This window comes from Elephas maximus, chromosome 23, assembly GCF_024166365.1.
Source record: "Elephas maximus indicus isolate mEleMax1 chromosome 23, mEleMax1 primary haplotype, whole genome shotgun sequence".
NCBI lineage: Eukaryota > Metazoa > Chordata > Mammalia > Proboscidea > Elephantidae > Elephas > Elephas maximus.
Window position 1 is genome coordinate 79,463,578 of NC_064841.1, and position 27,919 is coordinate 79,491,496.

Here is a 27,919-nt window from a genome sequence, read left to right on the forward strand (position 1 = left end):
TAGCACAGTTGCTTGGCATCAGGGGTTTTATAAATAGCTATTTGTTATGGGGGGCCTTGGTGGCATAGTGGTTAAGTGTTTGGCTGCTAACCAAAAGGCCAGCAATTCAAATCCACCAAGTGCTCCATAGAAACCCCATGGGGCTGTTGTACTCTGTCCTATAGGGTCATTATGAGTTGGAATCGACTCAACAGCAATGAGTTTATTTGTTATGGTCTGCACTGTGTCCCTCAAACGTTATGTTGAGGTCCTAACCCCTCGGCCTGTGAAGTGACCCTGTTTTGAAATAGGGGTTTTCTCTTATTATGTTAATGACAAAGAATAGACCCAGACACACACAGGGGAATGCAGGCACCATGTAAAGGTACATCTGTGAGCAGCCGAGCAGCTGAGGAACTTAGCCTGGGGCTCCAGAACTGAGACAAGGGTTTTCCCCTAGAAAGGACAGAAAGAGCCCTGTCCACTGACACCCTGAATTCAGACTCCTAGACCCCAGAACTGTAAAACAACACATCCCTGTTCTCTAGAGACACCCACTCATCGTATTGTTGTGGCAACAAACTAAGGATGAATGACCAAATGCAGCTTTCAACTCTGTTTTCAGGGTGATTTCTTCATCCGGTACCCTCCCCTCCCCCATGCCTTCCTCCCTCAGTCTCTGAGGCTGAGAACTTTGGCCAAACAGTTTCCATCTGGAATGTCAACAGACGGGGAATAACACCACCGGGATTCCATCATGGCTTCCCATTCCCGCGGGCTCGCCCTTCTCTGCTTTCTGCTCGGGTTTCAGCACCCTCTGACAGCAGGTATGTCTTAGCAGGGCTCCCCTACCCCCATACATATTTGGTGAGAAGGACGGTCAAGCTGTTTGCCTCAAATCTGGAAAGTGGGCGTCAACAGCCTTCCAAAAACCGGTCTTTGTTTTTGACGTTCCTGTTCACCGGGAGCATTGCTGGCGGCCCGGCTTGATCCAAGTTTTCCTTTCCAGGAAACAATCCCAGCACTTGCGTGCACTGGAGGAAAAGCTGTTCTTGATGACATAGGTTTGGGCAAATTATTCTTCAAAGCATTTTTCGGAGCTGGTGGTGCCTTCCTGGCAGATCTGTGGGAACTTGCCACCGTGAAGTTGGACCAAAGCACAGGATTTGGGAGCAGTTCCAACAGTGAGACGTGGTGGCTGTGCTTTCACTACGAGCTGTCGTGGTGCGGAGGGGCCGGCTCCCGGCGCTGCTCCCCAGGTTCTCAGGAGGACAACGACGGGGACAGCCACACGGGGACACTGGGTTTCAGTGTTTCTTCGGTCAAACGGCCAGGGGACCTCAGCCAGTCGCTTGTCCCTTCAGGCCTGAGTTCCTTCATTTGGAAAATGCTTCCTCACAGGGAGTTGGCCTGAATGGGAGGTAATATGAGACCGTGCTTTACAACCCGGGAAGCCCATGCTGACATACACAGCTGTCGTTATTGTAATGATTTTCAAGGACCTTAGTGGCCCGCTGTGGTCACTTAAACCTAGAAACGAGCTGCAAACTCTTTCCATCAGACTCTGGTTCATGTTGTCCTTTATCTCCTGAGGCTAGAAGACAGGATCTGAGTGAATTGTGTCTGCTTGCCTCCACCCTGCACCAAGAGGGGGTGTCCTGCTCGTGAGGAAGTTAATGCTACACGTTGTCCTTCCTTACCGGCACCAGCTGCCGTTGAGTCAATTCCCACTCGTGGCAACCAGGAAAATATTAATAGGAATGTGGATGATTTTCTAATTTTCTCCTTCCTTTTTTTTCTATTCTGCCTTTTCCAAATTCTCCATAATAATCATGTATTACTTTTTTTATGTTCAGATTTGTCTCTGATTCTCTGAGAGCTTTTTTGATGCAAAGTTACTTTCATCCTGTGATACATTAACCCGAACCCATTACCATCAACCACCCTGTAGGACAGAGTAGAACTGCCCCAGAGGATTTCCCAGGAGCAGCTGGTGGAGTCGAACTGCCAACCTTTTGGTTAGCAGACGAGCTCCTAACCACTGCACCACCAGGACTACAGGAATACATTATTCAGCTATTATCAGTCAGATGTACTTTGTCGATTCTGACTCATAACAACCCCATGTACAGGTAACACTGCCTGGTCCTGAGCCATCCTCACAATCATTATTATGCTTGAGCCCACTCTTGCAGCCACTGTGTCAGTCCATCTTTTTGAGGGCCTTCTTCTTTTTCACTGACCCTCAACTTTACCAAGCATGATGTCCTTCTCCAGGGACCAGTCCCTCTTGACAACATGTCCAAAGTATGTGAGACAAAGTCTTCCCATCCTTCTTCCAGGGAGCATTCCGGCTGTACTTCTTCCAAGACAGATTTGTTCATTCTTGTGGCAGTACATAGTGTATTCAATATTCTTGGCCAACACCATAATTTGAAGGCATCAATTCTTCTCCCATCTTCCTTACTCATTGTCCAGTTTTCACATGCATATGAATACCAAAACCAAACCCATTGCCATCGAATTGATTCCGACTCATAGCGACCCTACAGGACAGAGTAGAACTGCCCCACAGAGTTCCCAAGAAGCGCCTGGCAGATTCAAACCGCTGACCTTTTGGTTAGCAGCTGTAGCACTTAACCACTACACCACCAGGGTTTCCACGTGCATATGAGGCAATTGAAAACACCATGGTTTGGGGCTCAGGTGCACCTTAGTCCTTAAAGTAACATCTTTGCTTTTTAACACTTTTAAAGAGATCTTTTGCAGCAGATTTGCTCAATGCTGTGCAACGTTTGATTTCTTTCTTTTTTCGTAATTTTTTAATTGTGATTTAGGTGAAAGTTTACAGCTCAAGTTAATTTCTCATACAAAAATTTATACACATATAGTTTTGTGACATTAGCTGCAATCCTCACAATGTGACAGCACCCTCCCCCTTTCCACCCTAGTTCATGTTGTCCTTCGTCTCCTGAGGCCGTAAGATGGGATCTGAGTGAATTGTGTCCATTCCTCCGGTTCCTGTCCCTTCCTGCCTTCTCATCCTGCCCCCAGACAGGAGCCACCCATTTGGTCTCGTATATCTGATTGAACTAAGAAGCACACTCCTCAAGTGTACTATTTTTGTTTTATGGTCCTGTCTAATATTTGTCTGAGAGTGGGCTCAGGGAATGGTTTCAGTTCTAGGTTAACAGTGCATCTAGGGGCCATAGTTCTGGGGGTACTGCCAGTCTCTTTCAGACAATTAAGGCTGGTCTTTTTACATGAATTTAAGTTCTATTCTACATTTTTCTCCTGCTCATTCCAGAACTCTGTTGTGTTCCCTGTCAGAGTGGTCATTGGTGGTAGCTGGGCACCACCTAGTTCTTCTGGTCTCAGGTTGATGTAGTCTCTGGATCATTTGGTCCTTTAGTCCTTTGGGCTATTTTTTTCCTTGTGTCTTTGGTTTTATTCATTCTCCTTTGCTCCTAGTGGCATGAGACCAATTGATGTACCTTAGATGGCTGCTCACAAGCTTTTAAGACCCCAGATGCCACTAACCAATGTGGGATGTAGAATATTTTCTTAGTAAACTATGGTATACTGGTTGGTCTATATGTCCCTTGGAACTATGGTCCCTAGGCCCCAAGTCGTTTGATTTCTTTCCTGCTACTTCCATGGGTGTTGATTGTGGATCCAAGTAAAACGAAATTCTTCACAACTTCAATCTTTTCTCCATTTATCATGATGTTGCTTATCGGTCCAGTTGTGAGGATTTTTATTTTCTTTATGTTGACGTGTAATCCGTTGCTTTGTGCAGAGGTGTAATCCATACTGAAGGCTGTGGTCTTTGATCTTCATCGGTAGGTGCTTCAAGCCCTCTTCACTTTCAGCAAGCAAGGTTGTGTCGTCTGCATAACACAGGTTGTTAATAAGTCTTCCTCCAATCCTGATGCCCTGTTCTTCTTCATATAATCCAGTTTCTCAGATTATTTGCCCAGCATACAGACTGAATAAATATGGTGAAAGGATACAACCCTGACTTACACCTTTCCTGACTTTAAACCACACAGCAACCCCTCGTTCTGTTCAAACAACTGCCTCTTGGTCTAAGTACAGGTTTCTCATGAGCACAATTAAGTATTCTGGAATTCCCATTCTTCCCAGTGTTATCTGTAATTTGTTATGCTCCACACAGTCGAATGCCTTTGCATAGTCAATAAAACACACGTAAACATCCTTCTGCTATTCTCTGCTTCAGCCAGGATCCATCTGACATCAGCAATGATATCCCTTGTTCCACATCCTCTTCTGAATCCAGCTTGAACTTCTGGCAGTTCCCGCCACGTGTCCGTCAGTTTGTTGTACTGTGTGGGCTTGTGTGTTGCTGTGATGCAGGAAGCTATGCCACCAGTATTCAAATACCAGCAGGGTCACCCATGGTGGGCACATTTCAGCTGAGCTTCCAGACTGAGACAGACTGGGAAGAAAGACCTGATAGTCTACTTCTGAAAAAAATTAACCAGATATACTTCAGTCTAATTTAAAATCACTTCCTCAAGGACACCATGTGGTTCTTGTTTTTATTTTTTTGTGCTATCTTAGTGCCCAGGACAAGTATGTGCTCAGTAAAAGATTGTCAAACGACTAAATAAGAGGGTGAATGAGTGAATGAATGCATGAATAAACACCTTCGCCCAGTAGATCATGAGGAAATGAGTACAAGGCAGGCATGTTTTGATCAGCCTGAATCTTGGAAAAGAGCTAGGAGTCAGGGCACTGATCAGCTAGGTGGTCTCTGACAGGCTGCAGGTGACCTGTGGGTCTCTGTCTTCCCCAACCCCCGCTCTCCTCTGCTGAGGGCAAATCTCCCCATCTAATGTGCAGCCATCAATTCACGCTCCTTGGATTTTCCCCTGTGTGTATCCTCAGCCCCTCCTTCCAAGCCAGATCTATTTATAGTCACGCTAAAATCTCTCTCATTTTAAAGGGAAAAATCTTCCCTTAACCTTAGATGGGGCAGCAAAGGTGATGGCGCAGTGGCAGAATTCTCATCTTCCACGTGGGAGGCCAGGTCTGATTCCCAGACAAAGCCACCACCCGTCTGTCAGTGGACGCTCGCGTGTTGCTCTGATGCTGAACAGGCTTCAGTGGAGCTTCTAGACTAAGACAGACTAGGAAGAAAGGCCTGGCAATCTACATCCAAAAATCAGTCAGCGAAAACCCTATGTATCACCACGGTCCAATCCCATTGTGCTTGGGGTTGTCTTGAGTCAGGGGCTGACTCGACAGCAGCTAACAACGGCAATAAGCTTACACACCCCAACAGCTACCACTTTCTGTCTTTCCTTCCCTCCACTCCCTCCTACACCCTGAAATCTGGCTTCCGTTCCCACCACTCCACTGAGGCTGCTCTTGCTGACCTCACCAAGAACGTTCTACCAACTGACCCACAGACATCTTACTCCACCTCCTCACAGCAAGGGCCATAGTGGTCATTCCCTCCTTGAAACTCACCTCCTTGCTTTTACAACGATGCCCTTCCCTCTGCGTTTTCTTCTCAGCCTCGTTTACTGCACTTTTCTTATCCTTTAAATGTTGGTTTTGTTCCCAAGCTTCCCACTCCTCCCTGCATGTACACACCCTTTTACCTCCTGGGAGGCTGCCTCGCTGCACAACCCCAGAGAGCACTGTTCCCCACGCTGGGATGTAACATGCCCCGGGTTATGGGCCGCAGCAATCCTGAACTCCTTCATGCTCTCAAGTTTACCTCTATGTCCACCCTCTCTCCTAAACTCCAGTTCCCATGTCTACGTGAATGTCCTAAAGAAGCCTCGAACTCAACATATTCAAAAACGGTCCTCTTACCTCCACCCTTGGTGACCTTGGGTGAACTCTAAGCCTTACAAGCCTCACTTTCTTCATAAGCAAAATGGGCAATAATAGTTCTTAAAGGTAACTATCAGTTAAGTTCAACTATTAGCTGAAAGGTTGGCAGTTCGTACCCACCCAGAGCACCTTGGAAGACAGGCCTGGCAACCTGCTTCTGAAAGATCACAGCCTTGAAAACCCTGTGGAGCAGTTCTACTCTGCACACATGGGGACTCCATGAGATGGGGTCTACTTGATGGCAACTGACAACAACGACAAAAAGTAACTGTTCGGGTGACCGCAAGAATTAAAGGTGATGCCTGGAAGGTGCTTTGCTCTTCTTGGTACAAGGTAACTACTGATAAGTGTTCCCCAAAAAAAGATGGCCCAGAGGAGAAAGGAGGAGGTCTTGCACTAAAGTGAAATCACAGCGATGGAGAAGGGAGGCGAGCCCGAGATAGGCTAAGAAGACCAGTGCTACGGGGCTGATTACAGTGGCCACAAGAAAATTAGGATAGCTTTGAGGTTACTGGTTTGCAACAGGCTGGATGGCAGTGCCATTTGCTGAAATGAGGAACACAGAAGGAAACAGGCCTAATCTCAGCAAAAAGGGTGAGAGTGGAGAGAAGGATTTAGTTTTAAATACGATGACTCTGAAGTGCCTGTGAGCTACTCACTCTGTAAAGGAGTTGAACACAGATACGTCGAGTTCACAGAAAGCACTAGCTGAAAACACAGGTGTGCGGGCACTGGCATGCAGAGGGGAGTGCTGGAGGCAGAAGAGTGGGTGAGGTAGTTTGGCGACAGTATTTAGAACGTAAAGAGAACAGGGCCTAGACCACATCCAGAAGAACACCACCTGTTAGCGGACCAAAAGCAAAGACAATGGTGAAGAAATGATCAGAGAAGCAGGAGGAGAATGGAAGGAAGCTGGCACCTCAGCCTCCAAGGAAAGAAAGTTTCAGAAGAAGGCAACAGTCCACAGGGCCCCCAGTACAGAGAGGGATCCATGAAGACGGGGACAGAAAGAGCCTACGGGATTTGATAAGCAGGAAGTCTTGGGTCACTTTCAACAGGTTGAGGAATCCATGTGGATTTTGAAAGAACGGTTGGTGGAGGATGAGGAGTGAAACACCACCTGGGGTTCTTCTTTTGAGGATTTGGCCTGAAAGGGAAAGAAAGATTGATGGCAGAGTAGAGCCAGGATCTGGGTTGATTAGGTGCAAGAAGAGAACTGATCAGGTGAAACTGCAAAGTAGGCAGAATTCCAGAAGATCTGGGAAGAATGAGGCCCAGTGTGAAGCTAAAGAGAAGGTTAGGGAGAAGGGAGAAGTGGAAGGTCCATCCTCACCCTCTCCTGTGTTACTGCAGAAGCAGCCAGCCGCCTCCCCACCTTCATCCCCCCACCCAAGCCACACCCCGCACTTTCTGACGTTTCTTTCTCGAATGCACATTCGATCAAAACATTCCCCAGTATAAAATCCTCCACTTCATTCACTCAACAAATGCTAAGTGATTCTAAGAGCCAGACCTGGTCTAGGTGCTAGGGACATGCAGACAAGGAACACTGCGGCAGCTGCTGGCACAGAACCTAGAGCAGAACCTTACACCTTAGCGGGCAGAGAGAGACAAGAGGCCAATAATTAAGTAAAACGTAAAACATCCGTTTCCTACAAAGGAAAATAAAGCCAAGAAGGGGAGAGCAAGTGCTGAGGTGGGTGTGGGCGCAGGCTTGCCAAGCTTCCCCAAACAGGATGAAGCCACACCTCTTGGTGACACAAAGGTTCTTCAGGACCAGCTTCTTGCATTCGCTGTAATGTCCCCCCGCTGCTCCCCACCTCCTTGGCTCGTGTGGCCCAGCCTTACTGAACAAGAAATGTCCCCAGACTTTGCAGGGTCTGTCTTCTCTGCCTTTCCATAGGTCCCCTCTCTCTGTCTAAAATGTACTTTTTCCTTTCTCAACTTGATATCCACGATGCTTCAAGACCAAGCTCAGCTGTCCTCTTTCCTGCTTCCTCCCTTTCCTCCTTCCCTGGTGTCCACAGGTAGCATGTGTTTGCCCCACTAGAGGCCTCGTTGTTGTTGTTGTTGTTAGGTGCTGTCAAGTCGGTTCCGACTCACAGCGACCCTATGCACAACAGAATGAAACACTGCCCCATCCTGCACCATCCTTACAATCCTTGTTATCCTTGAGCTCATTGTCGCAGCCACTGTGTCAATCTACCTCGTTGAGGGTCTTCCTCTTTTACACTGACCCTGTACTCTGCCAAGCATGATGTCCTTCTCCAGGGACTCATCCCTCCTGACATGTTCAAAGTATGTAAGTCGCAGTCTCACCATCCTTGCCTCTAAGGAGCATTCTGGTCACACTTTTTCCAAGACAGATTTGTTCATTCTTTTGGCAGTCCTGGTATAGCCAATATTCTTCTCCAACACCACAATTCAAAGGCGTCAACTCTTCTTCGGCCTTCCTTATTCATTGTCCAGCTTTCACATGCATAAGATGCGATTGAAAATACCATGGCTTGGGTCAGGCGCTCCTTAGTCTTCAGGGTGACATCTTTGCTCTTCAACACTTTGAAGAGGTCCTTTGCCGCAGATTTGCCCAATGCAATGCGTCTTTTGATTTCTTGACTGCGGCTTCCATGGCTGTTGATTGTGGATCCAAGTAAAATAAAATCCTTGACAACTTCAATCTTTTCTCCGTTTATCATGATGTTGCTCATTGGTCCAGTTGTGAGGATTTTTGTTTTCTTTATGTTGAGGTGCAATCCATACTGAAGGCTGTGGTCTTTGATCTTCATTAGTAAGTGCTTCAAGTCCTCTTCACTTTCAGCAAGCAAGGTTGTGTCATCTGCATAACGCGGGTTGTTAATGAGTCTTCCTCCAATCTTGATGCCCCGTTCTTCTTCATATAGTCCAGCTTCTCGGATTATTTGTTCAGCATACAGATTAAATAGGTATGGTGAAAGAATACAACCCTGTTGCACACCTTTCCTGACTTTAAACCAATCAGTATCCGAATCTGTCCGAACAACTTGCTCTGATTTTCTTCAGTTTCAGCTTGAACTTGCATATGAGCAATTGATGGTCTGTTCCACAGTCGGCCCCTGGCCTTGTTCTGACTGATGATATTGTGCTTTTCTATCGTCTCTTTCCACAGATGTAGTCAATTTCATTTCTGTGTGTTCCATCTGGCAAGGTCCATGTGTATAGTCACCGTTTATGTTGGTGAAAGAAAGTATTTTCAATGAAGAAGTCGTTGGTCTTGCAAAATTCTATCATTCAATCTCCGGCATTGTTTCTGTCACCAAGGCCATATTTTCTAACTACTGATCCTTCTTCTTTGTTTCCAACTTTTGCATTCCAGTCGCCAGTAATTATCAATGCATCTTGATTGCATGTTCGATCAATTTCAGACTGTAGCCGCTGATAAAAATCTTCTATTTCTTCATCTTTGGGCCTAGTCGTTGGTGCGTATATTTGAATAATAGTCGTATTAAAAGGCATATGGATATTATCCTATCACTGACAGCGTTGTACTTCAGTATAGATCTTTAAACGTTCTTTTTGATGATGAATGCAACACTATTCCTCTTCGAGTTGTCATTCCCAGCATAGTAGACTATATGATTGTCCGATTCAAAATGGCCAATACCAGTCCATTTCAGCTCACTAATGCCTAGGATATCGATGTTTATGCATTCCATTTCATTTTTGACGATTTCCAATTTTCCTAGATTCATACTTCGTACATTCCAGGTTCTGATTATTAATGGATGTTTGCAGCTGTTTCTTCTCATTATGAGTCGTGCCACATCAGCAAATGAAGGTCCCAAAAGCTTTACTCCATCCACATCATTAAGGTCGATTCTACTTTGAGGAGGCAGCTCTTCCCCTGTCATCTTTTGAGTGCCTTCCAACCTGGGGGGCTCATCTTCCAGCACTGTATCAGACAATGTTCCGCTGATGTTCATAAGGTTTTCACTGGCTAATGCTTTTCAGAAGTAGAGTGCCGAGTCCTTCTTCCCAGTCTGTCTTAGTCTGGAAGCTCAGCTGAAACCTGTCCTCCATGGGTGACCCTTCTGGTATCTGAATACCGGTGGAATAGCTTCCAGCATCACAGCAACACACAAGCCCCCACAGTAGGACAAACTGACAGACACGTCGGGGAGAGGCCTCATCACCAAGAAAATAAAAAAAAAAACCTGTCGCTGTCAAGTCGATTCCAACTCATGGCGCCCCCATGTGTTACAGAGTAGAACTGCCCCATAGGGTGCTCTTGGCTATAATCTGAACAGAAGCAGATCTCTAGGGCTTTCTTCCGTGGTACCAATGGGTGGCTTCAAAACACCAACCATTAGGTTAGCAGTTGAGCACAAACCGTTGGCGCCACCTAATGAGGCATAAGTGTTCAGTTGCTCCTTCCTCCCTGTCCCCAGCTCAACCAGAAGCAGGAACTGCCTGCCAACCCTGTGTCTCCGGGACTTAGCACATCGTGGCCAATGCTTAGCAGATGTTCCGTGAGTGTAAGAATAGGAAGGGGGGCTTCTGAAAGAAAGAAAACTAACAGGTATTTTGATTATAGAAGTTCTGCTTATTAGTTGTACACATTTTGGAACAAAGTAACTTTTAATGCCCGAAGTTAACATTTTTATGTATAGCCTTTCAATAAATTATATTTATGCATATATTCATATATACTTTTTGTTTGCAAAAAAGAAATCATGCAACACACATACTGTTTTACCGTCTATTTTGCTTGATATATCTCCGTAAGCATTGTATTTAGTGGTGGCGTTGGATACCATCACCTTTTGTTTCTAATTATCAATATATAAGTAGCTCTCCTTATGGAGCCCTGATGGTGCAGTGGTTAAGAGCTCAGCTGCTAACCAAAAAGTCGGCAGTTTGAATCCACCGGTTGCTCCTTAGAAACCCTATGGGGCAGTTCTACTCTGCCCTGTAGGGTCCCTGTAAGTCGGAATTGACTTGATGGCAGTGGGTTTGGTTTGGTTAGCTCTCCTTATGCCAACATTTTTGAACATGTTTCTGATTATTTTCTGAGGGTAAATTCCTAGGAACTGAATTACCAGGTCAGAAGATACGACTAGTTTAAATTGTATTTCAATAAGCATATTGCCATATGTTGTTATTGTTAGCTGCCATCCAGTCGGCCCCTGACTCACTCAACCCTAAGCACAGCAGAACGAAACACTGCCCAGTCCTGCGGCATCACCATAATCGGCTGAAGGCCAGACTGTTGTGATCCACGGGGTTTTCACTGGCTAGTTTTTGGAAGTAGATCGCCAGGCCTCTCTTTATAAAAGTTGCACCATATTGCATCTCACTGGCCATATGCAAGAAGTCACACCTTGATTTAGGATTCGTCCAGGCCTATGGGATGTGTCCTTTGTCTCCAGCCCCAAGCCTGCAGGGGCAGAGAAAGCTGCTGGGGAACCAGCACCCAACGCCTTCTGAATTATACAAGCCAGGAGAAGGAGCCAGCCGTAACTCAGGGAAGGCAGGAACCAGTTTGGATTCCCATTGCTAAATAGGAAAATATCCGTGTGAATGATTTTCGTGGCGTTTTGGCACGGGAGTGGCTGAACATTTCATGGGCTTTTCATTTCTCAGTCTTCATGAACCAGGAGGAAGCCAACAGCGTCTTACACAGGCAAAGGCGAGCCAACAGTTTCTTCGAAGAACTGAGGTCAGGGTCACTGGAGAGAGAGTGCAAGGAAGAACAGTGCTCGTTCGAGGAAGCCAGGGAGATCTTCAAGAGCACTGAGAGGACTGTAAGTACCTGGTCAAACAGGATGCCTTCTTCTCTGCCTTGAGGGTGTCAGCGTGGCTCTCTGAGATGGTGGCTGCGCTAGGGATACTTTAGGGACGTCCATGTCTCCTGGAGTCCATGCTTCTCCATTGCTGTAGCTGCGAATGCCCCTCACCCAGGTGAAAACATAGCCCCAGCGAACACAACCCCTCCCTGTCTGGCTGCTTTTCCTCCTGAAGGATGACTTTGTTCTCCTAAGGCAGAGCTTGCGCAGTGATCCATACCTTCCACTGTGTTCCGGGACACCCTGCACTACACAGTCCCCCAGGCTGTCTGTTCAGGGATGCCTTTCACTGCACACAGTCCCCCAGGCTGTCTTTTCAGGAACACGCTGCACAACACAGTCCCCCAGGCTCTCTGTTCAGGGACACCCTGCGCTGCACACAGTCCCCAGGCTCTGTGTTCAGGGATGCCCTGCACGCAGTCCCCCAGGCTCTCTGCCACACCACACATCCTAACTGTGCACAGAAAACTGTTTGAAAAGCACACTTGATGTGTACCTTACCTTTCCAAGGAAGGTCCCCCAGTAGCCCAGAAGATTGCAGGGCCCCTGTGCAACACGAAGGTGCTGCTGAGAGCTGAAGGTGAGAGCCTCTCTGCCCTGCCTACCCAGGTGGCTCCCTCCTTAGGGGAAAATGTTGTGAAGAAACACCAGTTAGGAGAACAGTTGTTTCCTCGTCTGCACTTGGGCAACATGGTTACAGCGGTCTTCCTTTATTTCAGTTTCTGTAAGATGCTGGGGCAACTGTGCGGGGTCGTCTGTAACTGTTTGTTGGTGATCCTGGTCACCAGCTTTTTCTCACCAGCTGTGGTTACCCACGCCTCACAGATGCCAGGAAGAGGGGCTAATTGCGGCAGGGGTCAACATTTTCTTTCCAGAAGAGTCGAGGATATTCACACCTTGCACTTGTATACCACTTAATTTTTCAAAGCATTTTTAACATGTCTTGTCGCATTTTATTCTCATGTTTTATTCTGTGAGGTATAAGTTCAGTTGGCCAAAAGGCACCTCAGGAATCCATTTTATTTATGGTATCCTTTAGTGATTAAGAACTACGGCTGCAAATCAAAAGGTCGGCGGTTCAAATCCACCAGGCGCTCCTTGGAAACTATGAGGCAGTTCTACTCTGTCCTGTAAGGTCGCTATGAGTCAGAATTGACTTGATGGCAACGGGTTTTTTTTTTTTTTTTTTGGTTTGCAGCTTATAGGTCACTGGGTGGAGCAAATATTTTGTGCTTGTCTACTATCCTAAAGGTTGGGGGTTTGAGCCTCCTCAGCAGCACCACAGAAGAAAGGCCCGGCAATCTGCTTCCATAATTATTACAGCCAAGAAAACAAGTCTGTAACACATGGGCTGTCTAGGAGTCAGAATCGACTTGACGGCGACTGATTTGGTTTAGTTTGCAGTTTATAAAATCCTTCCATCCCCATTACTGCAGTTGCTTCTCAGGTCACACCTTTATGTACCTACAATCACTCCCACTCATTAAGGAGGAAACCAGCTCCTGTGTCTTGTCCAAGTTTCACAGCTAGCAGCTACCAGATGGCAGTTGGGGCCAAGACGTGAATATTCTGATTTGGGGTAGGGACACATGGCCTCTGCTGATCTTAGAAGGCTCTGAGAGGGAGGGGAAAAAGGTTAGGAAAAAAACTGTTTCCTCCGCTTAGATGAGCCCACATCTCATCTCCGTAGGAAAACTCTACAGTTTCCTGAATCTATCAGAAAGCACCCCAAGTCAGAAGTCCCCACCCCACCCCACCTACGCCTGCCCATGGCCATGAATTCAGACTCCTGGGTTCATTCTGTGGCTGCCTTGTTTGCTTCTGGTGAATGTGTCTTACATGGTTTTCCTCTCATTTCCTCAGAGGCAGTTCTGGGTGGCTTATACCGGTGAGTAGGCTAATATCCCATTTTGTTCCCACCCCCTCCTTCCCCACCCCCCTTCTCCTCAGCAAACCCACCAGTGCCATCTCTTCCCACCCCTCCCCTACCTCACCCCCTTCTCCTCAGCAAACTCACCAACACCATCTCTTCCCACCCCTCCCCTACCTCACCCCCTTCTCCTCAGCAAACTCACCAATGCCATCTCTTCCCACCCCTCCCCTACCTCACCCCCTTCTCCTCAGCAAACTCACCAATGCCATCTCTTCCCACCCCTCCCCTACCTCACCCCCTTCTCCTCAGCAAACTCACCAACACCATCTCTTCCCACCCCTCCCCTACCTCACCCCCTTTCTCCTCAGCAAACTCACCAATGCCATCTCTTCCCACCCCTCCCCTACCTCACCCCCTTTCTCCTCAGCAAACCCACCAATGCCATCTCTTCCCACCCCTCCCCACCTCACCCCCTTTCTCCTCAGCAAACCCACCAACGCCATCTCTTCCCACCCCTCCCCTACTTCACCCCCTTCTCCTCAGCAAACTCACCAACGCCATCTCTTCCCACCCCCCCACTTCACCCCCTTCTCCTCAGCAAACCCACCAACACCATCTCTTCCCACCCCTCCCCTACTTCACCCCCTTCTCCTCAGCAAACTCACCAACGCCATCTCTCCCCACCCCTCCCCTACCTCACTCTCCTTCTCCTCAGCAAACCCACCAACGCCATCTCTTCCCACCCCTCCCCTACCTCACCCCCTTCTCCTCAGCAAACTCACCAACACCCTCTCTTCCCACCCCTCCCCACCTCACCCCCTTCTCAGCAAACTCACCAACACCATCTCTTCCCACCCCTCCCCTACCTTACCCCCCTTCTCCTCAGCAAACTCACCAATGCCATCTCTCCACACCGCTCCCCTACCTCACTCCCCTTCTCAGCAAACTCACCAACGCATCTTTTCCCACCCCTCCCCTACCTCACCCCCCTTCTCCTCAGCAAACTCACCAATGCTGACTCCTCCCACAGATGGAAACCAGTGCACCTCAAACCCGTGCCAGAATGGGGGCCTCTGTGTGGACCAGCTCCAGTCTTACATTTGCTTCTGCCTTGATGATTTTGAGGGTCGGAACTGTGAGACAAGTGAGCCCTACTTCTCGTGCTGTAGTTTGCAGAGAGGGGCCCTGGGAAGCTGGTGGGAGACAGCCTGTTCACCTGGGCTTCTGGGTGAACATCCTTGGGCCAAGTATGGGGACGGGTCCAGCCTGGGTGCCAAGCTCTGGTAGATACTGATTTAGGTGACCTTCCAATCTGAGAGTCTTGAACCTAAGATACTAAGACAGTAATTTTCAAACTCCATTACCCTATTTCTGCTTCTGAGGAATATAAAAATCTGGGGCCCCCAGCACTGGTGATTCCTTTACACCTGGAGAGGGCAGAGGTCAGAGTCACTGCATCACTTCCTGCCTCCTACATACCCCCCCAGGCAAGATAGTTTTGGTAAAATTCACCTTCTCTATTTTTTTTTTTTTTTTACTAGGTATTACAGAGATTTTTTTTTTCCTACCTTCAAATATTCGACTCATAGCGACCCTATAGGACAGAGTAGAACTTGCCCCTTAGAGTTTCCAAGGAGTGCCTGGCGGATTCAAACTGACGCCCATTTGGTTAGCAGCCATAGCACTTAACCACTGCGCCACTAGGAATCGACTCGACGGCACTGGGTTTGGTTTGGTTTGGTTCTTCAAATATTAAAGTATTGCAAAGTTTGTGAATCCCCAATACCTCTGTCACTTCTGGTGCCAATTGAAGTTCAGGAGTCCCCAAGACCACCCACCCGCAGGTGGTCTCACATGTTCGCTGAGAGCTGCTACACTCGCAGTTACAGTTTTGTACAGCAGAAGTTTACCGGTTAAAATCAGCCAGGGGAAAGGCACGCGGGAAGAGGGCAGGAGAGAGTTACAAGCAGGAAGCTTCCAGTTCTCTCCAGTGGAGTCGTGGACAGCACTAACTTCTCACAGCAACGATGTGTGACAATCCACGTGGTCTGTTGCCAATCAAGGAAGCTCACCTGAGCCTTGGTGTCTGGAGTTTTTACTGGGGCTCAGTCTCATATACATGGCTGACTACCCGTGTGGTCGACCTTTATTCTCCAGCTCCTCCAGCAGTCAAGCTGATCCCACTGTGGCCCCAAGCCTGCACCATAAATCACATTGTTAGCATAGACTGCCCAATGTGGCCCAAGGCCCCCAGGTAAACAAAGACACTCTTCTCAGGCAGGACATTCCAGGGGCTTACAGGTCACCTCCCAGGAGCTGAGGGCAAAGGCCAGACCTCTTTCTGGGCAAGGTTAATTCTCTATTGCACAAGTGCGCATTCTCATAGAGAATGAGATTTTCTGGGCCACACCCACCTTCTGCTGTAAGGCCAGCACTGGGTTCTGGTGCAGATGTCACCTTGGGAGAGGTGGACTGACAGCTCCGCCCCTTGCTCCTTGTCTGCTGCCACAGGTAAAGCCCAGGGAATCAGGACGTGGAACACACCTGGGGCAGCCATGGTCCACCCAAGAGGAGGAGGCCTGGCCACCATGCCTGGGCACGTCACAGGTCACAAATGGCCCCCGTCTTTCACTCAAATATATATCGTGTGTCTGACCGAACAAGTGGGTAGTTGCTTAGTAAATCTTAGGGAACAAGAGAAAGTAAACACTAATTCTCGTTTAGTAGATGATGGGACATCTATTGTACACACACACCGTAATTATGCTGCTGGGAACTACAGTCACTCACCCCGTGGTTGCTAAAGTCATGCCTTCCTTACAGAGCTTGGCATCAAAGTCTGATCTCAGGTTAATCTTAAAGAGTTGAGGATATAATGTCCCTAAAGGCATGTTTGAATAAGGAATATTGAATAAATGTAAGGAACGCTGAAGACCCTGCCTCTCCAGCAGGTCTGGGCAAGATGTAAAAGGAAACTCTTTGGCCCCTGGGACCCACCTAGTAGGCAAACCTCGTGATGTATCCCTTGTTAGGGAGAATCCTGCTGAGGAGCCAGCCTTCCCTGCCTTTGTCCTGGCCTGAGATGTGTCAGCAGGGTACGTCCCGGGGCTCTCCTACACTCACACTGGGATTAGACCAAGGTTCTTTGCTTTTCTGTTGTTGTTAGCTGCACTGACTCATGGTCACCCCATGCACAACGGAATGACATATGGCCCTGTTTTGTGCCATCTGCAGCTTGATTGTAGGCTTGATTGTGCATTGGACCATTATACCCCATAGGGTTTTCATTGGCTGGTTTTCAGAAGTAGATTGCCAGGCCTTTCTTCCTAGTTTGCCTTAGTCTGGAAGCTTTGCTGAAACCTGTTCAGCATCATAGCAACACACAAGCCTCCACTGATGACAGGTAGTGGCTGCATGTGAGGTGCCTTGGCTAGGAATCCAACCCGGGCATCTCACATGGAAGGCGAGAATTCTACCACTGGACCTTCAGTGCTTCTTTATGGTGAACTGCGCCCATACACACAGACACACAGACTGTCCACAGATACACAACATTTTGTAGAGTTTCTAGGGGTTCACAAGCTCCCTGAGGCCCACGTAAGGACTCAGCCTTGCTCTGTACGTTTTATCCTTTATCCTCTGGAGGCATTCTTTTGCCAGATCTCCATGCAGTTGGCTATTACTAACATTTCTTCCTAATGATGAAAATTAGTAAATTGCTGATCACAATGAAAAATCCTTCAAAATTTATCTTTGACCTCCTGACCCCTAGCCTTGATTTATATCAGTTTATATAATGAAGAATTTGAGTCCTAGGCAAGAAGGATGTCTGTGGTTTTAGTGAACGATATTTTTCAATAGTTAGAAAAATATGTTTATATTATGACTTTATCATTTTAAAATTATACATGAAAAATAAATTGTAAAATAGACAAGAACCCCAATTAGCCACTATTAGCATTTTAGAATATCAGCTTCTGTCATTTTTTGTGTGACGGGCAATTAAAGAAAATTTAAGCTCTACCTCTTCCATGTCCCTGTGTTAGTTCCTGGTCATTTTCCTATCTTCAAACAACCACTACTAATAACACCTCCCCACACCGTGCCATGTTGGTCTTCACTGTAAAGTCCAGTCTCAATAAAGCAGCCAGTGGACTTGCTTAGCCTCTTACCTCGTGTCTCTGGTGGCCAGACTTTGCTCTGAAGGATGGTGGGTCCATAGTAAGACAGTCTGGGACCATTGGATCAAGCAAATGTAAATAGTCAACATGGAAGACAAGGATGGCCCTGGCACCATTTGCAATGGCCACAGCCCAGAAATAGTGAAGAAAAAACTAAGGAGACAGGTGTCCTGTCAATTATCTAAGGTCCCTATGTGGTGCAAACAGTTTGCACTCAACTGCTAATCTAAAGGTTGACAGTTCAAACCCACCCAGTGTACCGTGGAAGTGAGGCCTGGCGATCTGCTTCTGTAAAGATTACAGCCAAGAAAACTCTATGGAGCAGTTTTATCAAGTAACACATGGGGTCTCCGTGAGTCAGAATGGCCTCGAGGATAACAGATTTGGTTTGGTTTCGTCGATTATCCAGGGCTAGAAAGCCTCAATCTTTTTTCTCAGCCTTTGACACTCGACAGGAGTCCCTGAGTGGTGCAAATGGTTAATACGCTTGGCTGCTAACCGAAAGGTTGGCGGTTCAAGCCTACCCAGAGGCACCTCAGAAGAAAAGCCTGGTGATCTACGTCCGGAAAACCAGTCATCAAAAACCCTATGGAGCACAGTTCTACTTTGGCACACATGGGGTCGCCATGAGTAGGAGTCAACTCGATGGCAACTGGTTCTATCGGTTTGATGCTAACTAACCATGGTGGTAAGTCTTCCAAAACAGCCTTCACTGCTGGGAACCCTGAATTACACTCTGAACCAACTAATTTCCACAACCAAGGCTTGCTTCTTCAAAGCCACCTTGAACTTTCCTCATCTGCTCTCTGAACCTATGGTCAGTGCTGGGACTAAGTGTCCCTGGGTCAGCTCATTGGGGTACAGGAGTCCGGCTGGAGAACCATCTCATGTCCCTGGCCTTCTTGCCTGGTCAGCTCACTGGGGCACAGGGGTCTGGCTGAAGAGCCATCTCATTTCCCTGGCCCTCTTGCCTGGCCGGCTCACTAAGTTGGACATTTTCACTGTACCAGCTGCTTTTCCCAAAGGGCACTCCCCTGGGGAGTGTGGTAATCCCTGAGTGCTGCCTCAGGCTCGTCCCTTTGTTCCTAAAACACGGCCACAACTGTGTGCCACCTTCCTGGAAGAAAACTGCTCCTCGCCCCCAGGGAGGCTGTCCCCCAGCTAGCTTTCCCTGTCCCCAGAGGTGGTCCCCTCTCAAGCTGTCCCATTCTATTCTCAGACAAAAACAGCCAGCAGATCTGTCTGAATGAAAACGGAGGCTGTGAACAGTACTGCAGTGACAACGCAGAGACCAAGCGTTCCTGCCGATGTCATGACGGCTACACGCTCATGGCTGACGGAGTGTCCTGCACGCCCACAGGTAACAGCTCCTGAGGAACCACTTGCCTCCAGGGTCTTCTGTTTGCCAGATGAGCCAGCCACCAATTCCTGTCTTACTGGGCATTACCTCAGATGGCTGAAGGATGAGAAGGGCGGGCATAACCTTACTGAGTGTCTACTAGGTGCTGACGACGTGGCGAGGCCAGGAGGAAGACCAAGGGTCAGATGGCTGACCCGCCCAAGAGCAGGCCAGAGCCGTAGTGATCAGGAGTTGAAATGCGCAGGTCACAAGAACCAGGACAGAAGGTCAACCTGCCCCAGACACACGGGAGGTAGCTGCCTGGGTGGTTCTCAAGGCAGCCACTCGCTTCTAGGACAGACTCTGCCTCATTCTAGTTCCATGTCATGGAATCCCAGAGACTCTTCAGGACCTCTCTGAGGGTTTCCTGAATCTAGTGAGACACCAAACTTTTTTAAAGGCAAGCATCTTTAGAAAAATGAAAATTTCTCCAAACCAACCTCAAACTAAGTGGGGCTACAATTCAAAGGCTGAGGTACTCCATACCAGTTGTGTCACGGACACTCCCAGCGTTGTAGAGAAAACCTGAAATTCAGCCTGCTGCCTCTAAGCTTCTTTTTTTTTCCCGTTGGTCCAAGAACTGTATTAAACCTGTTGCCGTCGAGTCAATTCCTACTCATAACAACCCTAAAGAACAGAGTAGAACTGCCCCATAGGGTTTCCGAGGAGCAGCTGGTGGATTCGAACTGCTGACATTTTGGTTAGCAGCCAAGCTCTTAACCACTGCACCACCAGGGCTCCAAGGAGTTTATTGGAGCAGGCTGGAAAAAAAAGAGTGGAGTCAAAATAGCACTACATTCTGCTAAGGGAAAGAATCAGACACAACTCTGACCTCACTTATTTGAAATATCTAGAATGGGCAAATGCTTAGAGACAAAAGTTTCTTAGTGGTGGCCAGGGGCTGGGAGAGGAGGGAGGGATGGCGAGTTATAGCTTAAGAGGCACCGAGCTTGTGTGTGGTGGGATGAAAACTTTTTGGAGACAGTAATGATGGTTGTACAACATACAGAATGTAATTAACGTCCCAGAGCTCTACGCTTAGAAGTGGTTTGAATGGCAAATGTGGTGAGATATGTGCATATACACACACACACACGCACAAAAATACTTAGCACGATTAAAAAAAAAATAGTACTACAATTGTTTAGTAAATTCAGGCAACACATTTTCTCACTTGAAAATGTAGCAGAGCCTGCTTTCAAGAAAAGGAGCCCTAATGGTGCAGTGCCCGCTGACCAAAAGGTAGGCAGTTCGAACTCACCAGCTGCTCCACAGGAGGAAGGTGTGGCAGCCTGCTTCTGTAAAGATTACCCGTTGCTGTCAAGTCGATTCCCATTCATAGTGACCCTGTGGGACAGAGCAGAACTGCCCCACAGGGTTTCCAAGGAGCGCCTGGTGGATTTGAACTGCCAGTTTAACCACTGCACCACCAGGGCTCTGTAAAGATTACAGAAACCCTATAGGGCAGTTCTACTCCGACCTATCGAGCTACTCTGAGTTGGAGTTGACTCTCTGGCAGCAGGTTTTAGTTTCAAGAAGTAGGGCTGTTCCTTCCCAAACTGGCCTCTGCCCCAGCTCTTCATCTAGCAGCTTCACAAGGCGTCTCCCCCAGCCAGCTCCAGGCTCCGTCAGCCAGGCCCAGCAGATCCCCTGACCAGGCATCTCCTTGCAGCTCAGGCAGATGTAACCCAGCCCTCCCCCACTCTGAGCCCTCAAGTCCTCCCCCCACGTCCCTGGAAGGACCCGCTCAGTGCCAGAAGGGAAGGCGAGCAGCTGTGGCCTCAAGATCTCAGACTACAAATGTCTTTAACCTTTTTACTCACAAGCACGTTCAGCCTTCATAAATCCCTGTGTCTTGCTGATTTTGTTTTATACAGTTGAATATCCGTGTGGAAAAATACCTGTTCTGGAAAAAAGAAATGACAACATCCCCCAAGGCCGAATTGTGGGTGGCAGGTTGTGTCCCAAAGGGGAGTGTCCATGGCAGGTAAGTCCCCCCTGGCCCCATGGGGCCACTCAGTACAATGTCTTCCATCCCTGATTTTCTCCTGGCTTCAGGATTCCCAGATCCTAGGGTGTTTGAAGACTTCTGAATGAGGGCCAGTCGACAGCCTTCAAAGAGAAAAATGGCAGGTCAGCCACAGAACACACCAGGGCACAAGTCAACCCTGCTCACACGCAAAGTGCTTAAAGGGATCATCTATTTTAAATTTCATCACATAAGGTCGCTATAAATCAGAATTGACTCTATGGCAATGGGTCTTATTTTGAATTTTACAGAGGTGTGCTAAACATCGCTACCATTTATCTAATGATTTCAACGTGCCAGTCATGGTCTCTATAGTATCTCATTTAACCCTCATACCACCTCACCACAAGATACTATTCTTATTCCCACTTTACAGAGGAGGAAACTGAGGCTGCACAACTAATAAATGACAGAGGTAGAATCTGAATACAAGACTATCTGACTCCAAAGCTTGTGGCCTTCCCATTGTGCTGACTGCCTCTGAGAGCTCAGGCTCTAAGTCCCACAACCAAATCTTCCAGCCGTAACGGAAACCCATTGTTCCTCCTCTCGGGCAGCCAGATCTTTCCTCCCTTGCTTGGTTGAGGCTGTGGAATAGTAGCTGCTTCAGTGCAGCAACTTCAGGGCGCCTGTCTGTGAGTCGGCCTGTAAGTCCGTCCACGAGGGGCCGTAGCCTGAGCCTGCAGAGTGTGGCCCGTGGGACAGAAGCTGCAGCACCCCGGGAACCTGCCGAGCGCGGAGAACCTCAGGCCCCGTCGAATCAGAACCTGAGTGTGGCCCGTGGGACAGAAGCTGCGGCACCCCGGGAACCTGCCCAACGCGGAGAACCTCAGGCCCCGCTGAATCAGAACCTGAGTGTGGCCTGTGGGACAGAAGCTGCGGCACCCCGGGAACCTGCCCAACGCGGAGAACCTCAGGCCCCGTCGAATCAGAACCTGAGTGTGGCCTGTGGGACAGAAGCTGCGGCACCCCGGGAACCTGCCCAACGCGGAGAACCTCAGGCCCCGCTGAATCAGAACCTGAGTGTGGCCCGTGGGACAGAAGCTGCGGCACCCCGGGAACCTGCCCAACGCGGAGAACCTCAGGCCCCGCTGAATCAGAACCTGAGTGTGGCCTGTGGGACAGAAGCTGCGGCACCCCGGGAACCTGCCCAACGCGGAGAACCTCAGGCCCCGCTGAATCAGAACCTGAGTGTGGCCTGTGGGACAGAAGCTGCGGCACCCCGGGAACCTGCCGAACGCGGAGAACCTCAGGCCCCGTTGAATCAGAACCTGCATTTAACGAGAGCCCTAGGTGGTTCGTGCATGCGTGAAGCTTGAGAAGTGCTGGTCTGAATTCTAAATCAGTAGCCCTTTCTGGGGAGGCAGCGGTGGATCAGTGGTACAATTCTCACCTTCCGCGTAGGAGACCCAGGTTCGATTCCTGACCAATGCACCTACGTCACGCACGGCCACCTCCCGTCTGCCAACACCCATCGCTGTGTTGCTAGTGATGCTGAACAGGTTTCAGAGGAGCTTCTGTAATAAGAAAGACTAGGAAGAAAAGCCTGGTGATCTACTTTCCAAAAGTCAGTTAATGATCACGTTTCATTTGGTGGGCGGGGGGCAGGGTCGCCACAAGTCAGGGCCGGCTCTTAACCCTAATCGTTACTCATTTCATTTCTGTGACACCCCAAGTTAAAAAACTGAAGAATTTTTAAAAGTAAATGTGTAATAACTTTGTAAGGGAAAGCTGAGTATCACGTGTCATCCTTGACACGACACCTAGGCCACAAAGTAAACCGGAGCCATAAAGTAGCTTCGTTCCTCTCAAGCCTCCTCAGGAATGTCACATGGCAACTCTTTTGGTCTCTTCTAGACCAGCTTCTCTCAACTTCAATTTTCTTGCTGGGCTGGTGGCATCACACCCTGCTCCACCCTGCCCTCACCCCGACGGTTATCCACACAGCTGTCCCCACTAATCCCCTGACTTCTCAGGCAGCCACGGAGGCCGGAGGGGAGGACTTTCATCAACGCCGTTTGGGCCCGCCAGGTCCCTGGGTGGAGCAAGCTGTTTGCGCTCAGCTGCCAACGTACAGGTGGGTGGTTTGAACCCACCTAGTGGCAACTCAGCTCTATGGGGCAGTCGTATCTACTCCGTCCTCTACAGTTGCTATGAGTTGGAATCAACTCAACAGCAGCGGGTTTGTTTTTTCAGTGGCACCTCGGAAGTAAGGTCAGGTGATCTGCTTCCATAAAGATTACAGCCAAGAAAACCCCATGGAGCAGTTCTGCTCTGTAACACATGGGGTCGCACAGAACTGAATTGAGTCCATGGTAATGGGTTTGGATTTTTTGGTTTTCGCTCAGGCCCATCCTTAGAGTCTGGTAGCGTGGCCACAGCTTGTTCGCAGGCCAGCTCCAAAGCTTTGCAGAACCCGAAGCTTGATTAGATTCAGACGGGACTGATGTTTAACCAGAATCCCCATGACCAAAGCCTTTGTGATGTACAGACTGAGTATTCAGAAGTGTGTCTGTGCAGCCCGCATGGACGGGTGCAATCACAAGAGTCGCTACCAACCTAGCACTTGCTACATGGGCCAGGCCCCTGCCAAAGCTTCACCTCTCGTTCATTACCCGTTAATCCCCACAGTGACCTCATGAGGTAGGTTCAGCTGTCATCCTGTTCTACCCATGCGGAGCCTGAGACCCAGAAGGATTAAGTACCTTGCCCACATCAGAGCTAAAATTTGAACCTGGGGAGCCCGCTCCACGCTTGTAACGGTTACTTCTCTCATAGATGAGGCTGCAGATGTACAAACCGCCAGATCTGCTTCAGGTTCTCGGGCTCCTTCGTCAGTCTGGTCGAGGGCTTTAGCTCTGAGCCTACAGAGAGCTCTGCTCAGCCACCCTGTGCTGTGTGTACTTTCTTCTTCTCTGAGGGACCCAGTAGGTCCAAGTTTTTGGTGAGGAGAGGGGTCACTCACTGGCACCACGTGGTCCGAGTGTCCACGGTTTGGAAAAATTAGTTCTAAGATTGCTTTGACTCCATTTCAACTTTTTCTTGCTGGCTGACCTGCCAGTCAGCAGACCTGATGACACCTCACACACGAGGACACACTGAAAGGCAGACCGAGCCTATTTACTGGCCCTGGTCGTTCACCCTCCATCATGGAGACACAGCCTCCTCTTCCCTGTAGATCCTCTCACCTTAAAATTCCCAGTGTCCAGAGGCCAGCCTCATTCAAGGGTCCAGCTCAGCAGCACCCTTCTCACTTTTAGGGGGGAAAGATGAAGAAAGGAAAAAGAAATTTATTGAGGGTCTACTGTTTGCAAAGAGCTGTACTAGTTGCTTCATGTATGTTATTTAATCCTCACAACAGCTCTTCGAAATACGATGCTTTGCATACAAAACTAGGGTATATGGTGGCTTCAAACTTACATTAAAATACTGGGGAAGTAGACAGTAGAATCCAACACCAGTAGTTCTAACGTCCACAGATAGCGTGTATAGTATTGGTATAGAGAGAAAGAACCCTTAGTGGTGCTAACAGTTATCATGCTCAGCTGCTAACTCAAAGGTTGGCAGTTCAAGGCCACCCAGAGGCAGCTTAGAAGAAAGGTCTGGAGATCCACTTCTGAAAAAATCAGCCGTTGCAAACCCTGTGGAGCACCATTCTACTCTGACACACACGGGGTCACCATTAGTTGGAATGAACTCAGTGGCAACTGCTTTTTAGTTCTATCATCAGTCCGCTACACTCGTGTTTTCAATCCCCTGAGACTGTCTCAGCCAGATAAGAGGGCAGTTGTCTGCTTGAGCAAAGTGAAGCCGAGGTCCACAACTTTGCCCAAGGAGGGATCTCCAAAGATGCCAGGGTTTCAGAAACAAATAGCTTAAATGTTAGCCAGTCCCTCAGGATGTATGGGAAGGTGAGAAATCAAGGAAACAATAAAAATAACACATGCTTTGCCCTGGCTCAGGCTGTGATAAAGCTGCAGGGGACTCTGCTGTGTGGGGGATCTCTGCTTGACGCCACCTGGGTGGTCTCCGCAGCCCACTGTTTCAACAAACCCGGCATCCTCAGGAACTGGGAGAATATAACAGTGGTGTTGGGTAGGTAATGTCCTTATCTCCTTCTGACTCAAAAGCCATTCTTGAACAATGATGTCACAGGAGTTAAGATTCTGGACTTGAACTCTTCACTTCCATAACCAGATTAACTTCCCCAAAGGAAGAAGTGTTCGACCTCTGGGCAAACCTCTCTGCTATCGGGGTTCCCGCCACTGTGGTCACTGTCCCCCAGCCTCTTTCCCTCTCCAAACAAAATGTAAAAAAAGGTGGCGGGGGAGAGATGCTATTCTACCCGTCCTGTGTCACTTGTGCCAAGAGCTGATCCCAGGAGGCTACTGGGGGGCAAGGCCTTCGCCCCATGGGTTTATAGGCCAGAAGAGAACCCCAGACAAGACAAGGGAAACTGAGGTGGGTCAGGCCCTGTCTGGGAAGCCATGGAGGATTTTGAGCACCCCTCTCTCTTCCTGCTATCCACAGCTGCCCGAAGGCTAACACCCCTTCCTCACTTGCCATTAGCACCCCATGTTCCAGATGTACCCCTCAATTTATGTTCTTCCCACATGGCCCTAACTTAGACTCTAATCTCCTGGGAAGGGCAGCTACCATCTGGGGAAAGGCTGTGCTGGAAATTTCCCTTACAGTTGGGTGCAGAGCTGACCTACCTTTTCCAAAAGGAGGCCTCCAACACACTCCAGATTCTGAAAATGGGCCATTTTCCCATTCCACAGCAGTTTCTTTCCAGAGGGGCAAAATGACAGGCCAAAGGCACAACAGCAAGGCAAGAGTTTTAGATGGAGAGGATTTGCCAAAAGTTAGGCTGCGCCTGAACCATCTGGGTTTCCTTTCAGGTGAGCACGACTTTAGTGACGAGGACGGCGATGAACAAGAACGGCGAATTGCTCAGATCATAATCCCTGACAAGTATGTGTCAGGCAAGACCGACCACGACATTGCCCTGCTGCGTCTGAGAACGCCGGTGAACTTCACTGACTACGTAGTGCCCCTCTGTTTGCCTGACAAGAGATTCTCAGAGCAAACACTCGCCTTCATCCGTTTCTCCTCCGTGAGTGGCTGGGGCCAGCTTCTCGACAGGGGCGCCACAGCCCTCGAGCTCATGACTATAGACGTGCCCAGGCTGATGACCCAGGACTGTAATGAGCAAATGCAAAGGACCGCCAACTCCCCAGTGGTGACCGAGAACATGTTCTGTGCTGGCTACCTGGATGGGACCAAGGATGCCTGCAAGGGTGACAGCGGGGGCCCTCATGCCACCAAGTACCGAAACACATGGTACCTGACAGGAATTGTCAGCTGGGGTGAGGGCTGTGCAGCCGTGGGCCACGTTGGGGTGTACACCAGGGTCTCCCGGTACATTGAGTGGCTGAACAGGCTCATGGACTCGAACCCGAGCCCAGGCCGTTTCCTGTCAGCCCGTTTTCCCTAGCTCCTGAACTTCAGCTTCTGTCTGGAAATAAAGCTGCTGCTGCTTGGAGTTCCCTTCACCTCAAGTCCCATAAATTCTCCTGCAATCCTTGGGGTGGGGGAAAGGGAGAAAGATTGAAATGGAGAGATTAATAGAGGCAGAGAGAGGGAGAGAGAGAGAGAGGAACTAAGGAGGAGAGAGTAGGAAAAATGAGACTGAGAGACAGAAACTGAGGGAGAGACTCTGAGGAGATTGAGAGAGAGACGACGTCAGACACTGGGACTGAGAGACGGACGTCAGACACTGGGACAGAGAGACGGACGTCAGACACTGGGACAGAGAGACGGACGTCAGACACTGGGACTGAGAGGCGGACGTCAGACACTGGGGCTGAGAGAGATGGACATCAGACACTGGGACAGAGAGACGGACGTCAGACACTGGGACAGAGATGGACATCAGACACTGGGACAGAGAGACGGACGTCAGACACTGGGGCTGAGAGAGATGGACATCAGACACTGGGACAGAGAGACGGACGTCAGACACGGGCTGAGAGAGATGGACATCAGACACTGGGACAGAAAGACGGACGTCAGATGCTGGGACAGAGAGACGGACTTCAGACGCTGGGACTGAGAGATGGACGTCAGACGCTGGGACTGAGAGAGACGGACGTCAGACACTGGGACAGCGAGAGACGGACGTCAGACACTGGGGCTGAGAGATGGATGTCAGACACTGGGACAGAGAGAGACAGACGTCAGACACTGGGACAGAGAGAGACAGACGTCAGACACTGGGGCTGAGAGAGACAGACATCAGACACTGGGACAGAGAGACGGACGTCAGACACTGGGACTGAGAGATGGATGTCAGACACTGGGACTGAGAGAGATGGACATCAGACACTGGGACAGAGAGATGGATGTCAGACACTGGGACTGAGAGACAGATGTCAGACACTGGGACTGAGAGACGAACGTCAGACGCTGGGACAGAGAGACGGACGTCAGATGCTGGGACAGAGAGACGGACTTCAGACACTGGGACTGAGAGAGACGGATGTCAGACACTGGGACAGAGAGACAGACAGGTTCTACCTGCTGTCCTGAGGAGTGATCCATGCCTCACCCCACGTCTCCTCACATTTGCATGTGCTCTGCTGATGACTGGCTTTTGCTCCATGTTTGTTGATGAAAACAGTACAGGTGTGCACACTGATGCTTGCACGTATGCACACTGAAAAATGTGTGCTATCTACTGAATGCTGTTCTTTAACTTTGTTTTTT

General features: G+C 49.0%; 1 protein-coding gene across 1 annotated transcript; it reads left to right on the forward strand.

Annotated features, from left to right (window-relative positions):
- The first annotated feature begins 669 nt into the window (after positions 1–669).
- F7 (coagulation factor VII) lies at positions 670–27,869 on the forward strand. Its single transcript, XM_049867506.1, has 8 exons — positions 670–806; positions 11,467–11,627; positions 13,533–13,557; positions 14,573–14,686; positions 18,943–19,083; positions 21,000–21,109; positions 25,114–25,246; positions 26,053–27,869. Exons 1-8 carry the CDS (start codon positions 737–739, stop codon positions 26,646–26,648), a joined length of 1,350 nt encoding a protein of 449 aa, XP_049723463.1. The 5' UTR covers positions 670–736; the 3' UTR covers positions 26,649–27,869.
- Positions 27,870–27,919: the final 50 nt, after the last annotated feature.

Bases quoted from the DNA above. Each gene is read 5' to 3' on its own strand.
- F7 (XM_049867506.1), top strand. From the start codon at position 737: ATGGCTTCCCATTCCCGCGGGCTCGCCCTTCTCTGCTTTCTGCTCGGG. The intron at 807-11,466 runs GTATGTCTTAGC...TTCATTTCTCAG, and splicing joins TCAGCACCCTCTGACAGCAG to TCTTCATGAACCAGGAGGAA. The intron at 11,628-13,532 runs GTAAGTACCTGG...TCATTTCCTCAG, and splicing joins TCAAGAGCACTGAGAGGACT to AGGCAGTTCTGGGTGGCTTA.